Here is a 7,425-nt window from a genome sequence, read left to right as displayed (position 1 = left end):
TTTGACCTCCATTCGTTTCATTAGTTTGTAACTATCTATATTTAACTATTATTCTATAAAGCTTATGAAATTAAATCTGCTAGCCGTGACTTGGTTTGTTAAATGGTTCTTTAGGCACTGTTATGTTGTTATGAATTTTCTCAGTTACTTTAAATTCGTTTTTCAAAAGTATTTACTATTTGTGTGATGGTGACGGTATTGTTGTATAACAAAGTTCTTGTTTAATACATGAATGTCTACAATATGACCATCAAGGAATGCTTATATTCATGAAATAATACAATAAGCCAAGCATGTAAACTAGAAACAAATATGTATTGCAAAAAAAAATTGCAGGAACAAACAGTGCATTAACTGTATGTAAATAATGTGAACGCACCTCAAAGAATACAAGCTCTGGCTTCAGGTCCATCGAATCCTCCTACCATTCAAACATTTATGTCGGGTATATTTTATTATTGTTTTACCGAGGGGTAGAGAAAATTATACACAAGGAATCATTATAGATTATGATAGAAATCATCCAGTCGATATCAAACCATTGCTTAAATGCCACGATTGCTTATCTCTCGAGATGTGCATGTTTTGGCAGGCTGTTTCATCATGTAGAAGGAATGTGCCTAATCTTTTGGCAAAATGTGATTAACAAATAACATCATATTTTTATTGATTTTGAGCATTTTAGTGCGGATTTTATTTCGTTGTGTTGGATGCCGGTTCTGGAGGTGTGATTAAGGGTTTTTTTTTTTACTCACCTCTTGTTGAGGCTAGTGCTGATGTGATCTAGTTGGGGTTAACTAAGAAATTTTGAATTTTGTCAATGGGTTAGGAAGGTTTGTTTTGACTGCCTTACAAATGCACCACAATAGGAATTCTGACAACAGGCAAATACGTTAAATGTCACTTGCTTTTCTTTTTGATCCACTGCGTTTCATCAACGGAAAAAAAAAAGTGGTCTATATTTATCAATGATTCAACGTGTTCGTCGGTGAATTTGATGGGTAAAATTCTGTGTTGGCTGTTATTATGAGAGGATAATTAAATTCGTTATATTTCGGCTTTTTTTTTAAATGGTAGTGTATATCAGCTTTTTAAATAGGAATTTTCAGCTGTTAATTTCATTGTAAGTGGTGATTTCAATTTGAAGTAGATTTTTCGATTCATTTTGTTTAAAATTGGTAAGAAATAGGAAAAATCATAATTTAAGTTGTCAATTTTGCAAAACCTGTTCTAGCAGGTGTTCTGTTTTGTAGGGGTTGTTTTCCGTTTTTGCAAGGGTTCATTTCTTCAGGTTCTGTAAATTTTTAAAGTTCTTTTGTTGAAGCGTTCGCCGCAGGTGTTTTTGAGATTTTCTGGAGTTCTAAGCTTGTATAGTCTGATTGTCTAGGTGTTCTGCAAGGGTTTGTTTCCTCAGGTTTCCTAAATTTTGTTTTTGTTTTGTTTTGGAAAGTGTTCAAGGTTTTGCCAAAAGGTTTTTTAGGAGACACGGTATCTTCCGTAGTCCTAAATGGTTTTCCCCGAAGGATTCTTGGAATTTTCTTAATCATTGACCCTGTATAATATTGTGCTTTTTTAGAAGTATTTTTCTGTGTTCAAGTGTTTTTGTGAGTCTATTTTTTTATACAAAAATTTAATTTAAAAGTTTTTTTTTCCGAGTGGTTTTCCTGTGAATCCATTTAAATTGTGCATCAAAATACCTACATATTTAGCTCCATTAAGCTGTTATTTTGTAAGAGGAAATATCCTTCCGATTGACATGAATCTGTTCCATAAAGCACCATGCGTTGTGAGTTTGAAGTACGATTTTCTCCATACAAATGTCAGGCCAATAAACTCTCTGTTGACTTTTGAATTCATGAATCCCTTTTCCCAATAGAAAACCCTAACAAGGCAACATTTTAAAACATGGCTGGCAGTTTCAGCGCAATGCCTTGTTGGCTGTCATTGGATTATTGTGCTTGCGGTTGTTATCTATTTCTCGGAACATGCTATCTTGCTACAGTGGCATATCCCTATGTTAGGATTTCGTTCCACATTAATACTCCTCTGTTCTTCTTTGATCTCCTTATTGTTAAGCTGATGGGACAGTCTCATACTGTGTCTACATAGCAAATCACTTTCTGCTCACTGTCGGACTTTTCATTTTCTGAAAGGAAAGTGGTCTCTATTTTTACTGTAGATCAAGTGATTATTGTAAATGCTGTTGCTTTTTTATATTTATTTTGATGATTCGTGTCGCAATTGGCATTCATTTTTCAAGAATTAATGACCAATGCCGGACATAAGTTCTCCAGCAGTAATCTTTACAGTAACCGCCTTAAAAGTCTCAGGATGTAATCCTTTTCTGGAACTAATAATCATGCTCATGGTAGTCCCACCCTCTTCTACGATAGAGCAGTTAAAAAACTGTGACTGCTTTGGACATCCAACTCTTCGGTCCGTCATATTTTTGCAAATGGAGATGCTGAGTCTGTTAATTTACAGACCGAAAGTTCCAAAAAAATAAAATAATACGATATTTTACATTTCTCAAAACCCTTTATTTACAAGACCACTTACATTTATTCAAACATATGATATAAGATAAGTGCCAGGTTTCCATAATAAAAATAACCGGGAAAGCTCCAAAATTCATTAGCGGGTCTCGAGTTCGAACCCCACAAAACAAGCCCTAATTGAGAAAGCCCGGGACTGTTTCCACCATAGTGAACCTCAACACTATAGTGGCTTCGATTCAACGCATTTTCTGAAAAGGCATTCCCTCTGTCATAACTAATAACGTTATGCTGACGGACTGTAAAAGAAGCAATCGTCTTGAATTCAAAATTGTGTTAAAAATGCGAGGGAAACGGTGAAATAAGTACCTGCTTTTATGGCTACGCTTGGCACTTCCTCCGTCATCGTCTTCTTCTTCGTCCTCTTCTTCATCGCCGGGATGTTCAGAAGACTGCTCTTCCTCTTTAACCTCATTTTCTAGGCCCTCATCGCCTTCTTCCTTGGCCTCATTGTTCTCCAGTTGCTCTTGTTGGTGCAATAAATAAAGGTCTACTTGCTCTCTAATGAAGGCCTTCTTGCTCATCAAATCAACTCCAAGTTCCTCTTCCAGCTTACGCCGAATGCTCGCAGTCGTAGTAGTCATTAAGTCCGCAGTCTGCAGAATTTCCTTCAGGCGCTCTGCGATTTCTTGCTCAGAAACCATCTTGGTTTTAGTGTTTTATCAGGCTGTCAAAACCACTGGAAATGAATTCTTCTCTTTCTGGATTCTGCGAGTAAATTGTGCAATTAATGATCATCTCTTCCTTTTATCATTAGACTCTGCGCCGCTCAAATGTCATTTCAGGTATAGGTAATACTTTCTCTCTATCTTTTGAATAAATTATTATTTCTTTCCAAAATTCTGTGCCCTGATTCCTGAAAAGTAGAATAACATTGCACCAACACAGTAGATTGAAAGAAATTTTTTTAAGGAATTACTCTGAATTTATGTTACTTTATTAATTCCTACATTGTCTTTGCAGTGCTATAGCAATCGGTTCATCCTGCACACTGATTTTTAACTAAGTTGTTCTGATTTTTCTTGATTTTCTGATTTGTTGACCCCAGCTGCAATATTTATGAGCCCCATTTATTTTTAACATTGGTCTCGATTGGTGATTCTATAAAATAGTCCACTAGTTGAATCATTAATGTGGATTTTGCAATAGTTCCAACTTTTCTGATGAACATTGAATCGTAAGCTTTGGTAAAGCAAAATGCAGGATATGTTTTACATACAATAAGATGAAGAAACATTTAATAAACAACTTAAAGCAAGAAACATAATCTAGCTGAGGGAATTTGGAGGCTTAGCATTGTAGATTCTGTTAAAGTTGGCACGACTGACTGATACAAGGATGAATTAGCGATGGTACGATCTTGACTTGCTTTTGCAGTGGTCTAGTTTTCTTTAGCTTAATATATCTAAGTGATAATGTGGCTGCAGCAGTCATCTGAGCAAGGATAATGAATAAATGTGTGTGCATACGTATGTGAGAGAAAGAAAGAGCGAGAGAATATGACCTCAATCATTTCTCTCTGAATTTCATCTTGATTAAACTAACAAAAATAATATCTAAATTAAAATTTCAGTTTTGATAATTAGATAATTATTAAATAAGACAGTTATTATTTTAATGAGTAATTATATACTATGACTTTTCAATGTATATAAAATTTATGATGTGTTATATGCTAAGTGTATACATTGTTTAATATCTCAACAAGTAAGTTTAGGACAATATTGGGAGGATCAGGTACAAATCACATATATTTATGTAGTTTTTATTTTACTTTTATAATTGATAAATTATTAGAATTATATTTTTCCAAAAATAGCATAATTACTATAAATCAAATTATTTTACTTATTCAAATTCTTGTGAACTTTGGAAATTGGTAAAAGTTGGATTTTAATATTTTTATGAGGGTTTAAAACAAAGATATAAATATAGAACAAAGGAAATAGATTGATGACGTTTCCATGAAATTAAGATCAAGTGATGAATTCATGGAAATACATCTTAAACTATGAAGGTATTTTTCACATTAGTAATACTTGAATTCAGAAAATGTGCAAGGAGGAGAATCATACTTGATTACTGACACAACTATGAGAATAGAAGTACACTCCCCTAAGGAGTTCATGTCAAATGAAGTCGAATTGGAAGAAATAATTATAGCCCTTAAAATAGTATCCATTTAATATTGAAGGGATAGTGAGAAACATGATTAGTAATGGTCACAGTGATGATCTACATAGTTCAAAATGTGAAGAACTTTTGTTCCCAAAGCGTTGTTTCCACATAACACCACACATTTAAATTTTTCATGGACAATGATAGTAGTAGTATTTCCAACTATTTCAAAATCTAAAATAAATATACTATTTAATGAGCGAGAATCTCTTGTCCAATTTGGTGAAGAGTGAATTTACGATAAAGCAATCAAGTGGTATTGAGATAGGAACTTGACGAGATAAGGAAATATTTTTAGATGAAAATGATAATTTTTAAATAATGTAGGGATCAACAAACCCTCATGCAAGTAAATTATGCATGATATAAAATAAAATCATGATGACCTAGTATTTATATGCAATTGCATATAGCGGTATTTGAATCAGTAAGCCAAAGGGTAAATGGATGTAAAATCAAGGGATTTTAATTGTAAGATAGATGATTTAAATAATGATGGTATCACTAGTAATATCTTAAATGAATTTCACCAGAATTTCCTTAGGGAAGAGATAAAGACTCAAGATGTTGAGGCTCATGTGAAATTTAACGAGGTACTTAGATGATTACACCTATGGTGTAAATGGTCAACTTCCTAGTTGAAAGAAGTGGAAATGATTATAAAACTAATTGGTATCTTGATGAAAACATAACACTAATAACACTGATGAGATAACATAGAGCCTAGATGGATGTTGAATAATCTTAGTTCATAGTTGAATGTTTGTAAAGAAATTGATTTTTCTGATGAATCATGATAAGAACTCTTATAGAGAATTATTCTATATTTGATAAGTATTGAGATGTTTCTCATATAGACGATGTTTCATAGAATAATGATGTACATGTGGTTCTTATAGTGATGATGTATCCTTATGATGATGATGATATGAATTACGTAGCATAGGAATTATGATGCTATAATATGAGGTTATTGACATGTGGTTCAGTTATTATGTGAAGTCATGATATGTCTTGATGCAAATATGTTGATGTTCTGATTTATGATGGAATTCATGTGATAGTTGTGTACAATGTATGACATGCATGAGCATGCAGTTTGTTATCATTTATAATGTCGCGATTAAAAAGATGAATGTTCTCATGATGACATGCAAAACTTGCCATGTGGATTATTTTCTATGATACTATGATGCATTGGTCGCATGTTGAGATGTGATGATCCATAGGACTCCACAAATGGGCCGAGAGGGCCGGTTTATTTGATGATCTTGTGCGAGCCCATACGCACAAGGGAGAATAAGTAACACCATATGGGCTGGGGACAAAACTCAATCAACACTACGTATGCCAGTGGTTCCTTTGTCTTGTGTATAGCTCTTGATGGATAGCTCTAGAAGAGCTATGGGACCATCTTGAGGAGGCCAAGTGCCTGATGTTCTAGGCTTGGTGCCTATTATTGGATTGGGATGCTGAAGTCTAGAAGGGATGTAAAGGACTTCGATGCCTGGGGCTGTGCGCCTTAGTAGTTGTGGAGGGAGTGGGCCAGCCTTGCCAGATGCCCGGGGTCATTGAGTACCAGATCGGATGCCTGCCTTGGGGCAGCTGAGGTCTGAGTCAGGCGCGAGCCTTGGGGCCAGCCTTGGACTAGGATACAGACCGGGTCAGGCTTAGCCTGGTGCCGAAAGTGGGAAAAAGGACAAAGATTCCTTGAGATTTCCCGGGGTGTTGGGAACTTTCGATGCCTGCTGGTTATACTAGTTCAGCAGAGGGTGTTGGCAACATGAAGTTAATAAATAATAAATAATAAACAATAAAAATAATAAGTAATAAATAATTCAACTTAACTTCGGTACGAAGTTCCTTAAAGTGGAAGAGTATGTAATATCCCTCCCCTTAATAATAAATAATAAATAATAAAAATATAATAATAATATAATAATAAATAATAAATAATACAAATAAATAATAATATAAATAATAAATAATAAATCACTTAATAATAAATAATAAAAATAATAAATCATAAATAATAAATGATATTAAAAAAAATACAAGAAAATAAATAAAAATAATAAAAATAAAAATAGTAATAACTATACTAAAACTCTAAATCAGAATAAATAGAAATAAAACAAGAAAACTATCAAAAAGAAGGAAATAAAACAAGAAAGCTAAAAATCAAAAGAAAAGTAAAGAAATAAAACAAGCAAGCTAAAAATCAAAAGAAAGTTGCATGTAGACACATGGAGTGTGTGCATGTGGTTCCCCTTCCAATGTTGTTCTATTTAATAGATGGTGAGGAAGATGAGAGGCATTCTTGCATTCCATCTTTCCGAGATTCTGTCTTTCATTCTCTTGGGAGAATGCTATACTAAGACCTAGGAGTCACTGGCGGTAGTATGTTGATTGAGGGCTCGGGGGTGGCCAGTTGTAGCAAGACGTTGCACAATTGAGCCTACGGTTGGGTGGAGAGTCGTCCCCAAAACCTTGTTGCGGTAAGCCTACTTCTACCACAGGTAAGTGCCACTTGATTTAAATTTAATGTTAATTAGAAAAGTTAATTAGACATTTATTTTTGGACTGTTACAGTTCCCCCAGGTGTATTTGTCTCAGTTGGTAACCTTAGTGGCCATATTCTTTAGGACTCTTCCTGAGGTGACAGTGGTGGGAAGATCCCACTGTACCTGGA

At 34.3% G+C, this 7,425-nt stretch overlaps 1 protein-coding gene across 1 annotated transcript; it reads right to left on the bottom strand.

Annotated features, from left to right (window-relative positions):
- Nucleotides 1–2,634: 2,634 nt before the first annotated feature.
- Nucleotides 2,635–3,241, bottom strand: LOC149142462 (uncharacterized). The gene has a single exon (XM_089453023.1). The coding sequence runs from the start codon at nucleotides 3,197–3,199 to the stop codon at nucleotides 2,735–2,737; it is 465 nt and encodes a 154-aa protein (XP_089309149.1). The 5' UTR covers nucleotides 3,200–3,241; the 3' UTR covers nucleotides 2,635–2,734.
- Nucleotides 3,242–7,425: the final 4,184 nt, after the last annotated feature.

The sequence above is a fragment of the Pinus tabuliformis genome, chromosome X (assembly GCF_031772625.1).
Source record: "Pinus tabuliformis cultivar Carrire ecotype Pingquan chromosome X, CPIR1, whole genome shotgun sequence".
NCBI classification, from domain to species: Eukaryota; Viridiplantae; Streptophyta; class Pinopsida; order Pinales; family Pinaceae; genus Pinus; species Pinus tabuliformis.
This window is presented reverse-complemented; position numbering and strand designations above follow the sequence as displayed.